Source organism: Morone saxatilis, unplaced genomic scaffold (assembly GCF_004916995.1).
Source record: "Morone saxatilis isolate NCDOM2014 unplaced genomic scaffold, NCSU_SB_2.0 Contig17, whole genome shotgun sequence".
Lineage (NCBI taxonomy): Eukaryota > Metazoa > Chordata > Actinopteri > Moronidae > Morone > Morone saxatilis.
Window position 1 is genome coordinate 6,281,126 of NW_023339729.1, and position 638 is coordinate 6,281,763.

General features: G+C 40.1%; 1 protein-coding gene across 1 annotated transcript in view; it reads left to right on the forward strand.

Moving 5' to 3' along the window:
• The first annotated feature begins 377 nt into the window (after positions 1-377).
• The window catches only part of zgc:195282 (uncharacterized protein LOC100192223 homolog), a 2,033-nt gene continuing 1,772 nt past the window's right edge, over positions 378-638 (forward strand). The window contains exon 1 of the mRNA XM_035660547.1: positions 378-541. Within this exon, the coding sequence (XP_035516440.1) occupies positions 499-541 (43 nt within the window). The 5' untranslated portion in view covers positions 378-498. The remainder of the gene's footprint in view (positions 542-638) is intronic.

Sequence of the window (638 nt, forward strand, 5' to 3'; positions counted from 1 at the left end):
TTGTTTTAATCTAGAAAAGAGGGTGAAAACAGCAGGAAAGGAGAGACGGTAGCTGGGAATTTGAGCTGCTGACAGCTGTTTTTGTTCCTTCTCTCCTCACCCCTCTTTCTTTCTTTCTTTCCAGTGTCATGACTGGGTACTCAAAGCATTTGCATAAACATATACACAATTGACTATAAAATGATGCCTATTTACATACCTTTATATCTGTTATCATATATAGAAGGCGTGATTAGAGATGCTGCCTGTCTCTTTTTTTCCACTGATGACAGTATTTACCTCTCAAATCACATTTTTCTCTCTTCCTGTGACGTCTCACTCACCACATCCTGGTTTTGACTTCACAAGACGCTGACATATCTACAGTTTAACGGCTTTCCTGTCAATTTTCAGTTCACACACACACTTACGCACTCGTATGCTCTCGTAGGATATATTTTCTCACCCCACCAGCTAGTGCACGCACCTACACTGTACAATAAATAAATATACACCATCATGGTAGGCTACTGTCCAATCTGTGGGAAGCCCGTTTACTTTGGTGAGTGTGATCTTTTTCATTTTTTACTCTATATGTCAGTCTTCCCCTGTCTGTCTGGCATTCTCTCTTTGTCTTGTTCTCTATTTGTTTCAGTTTG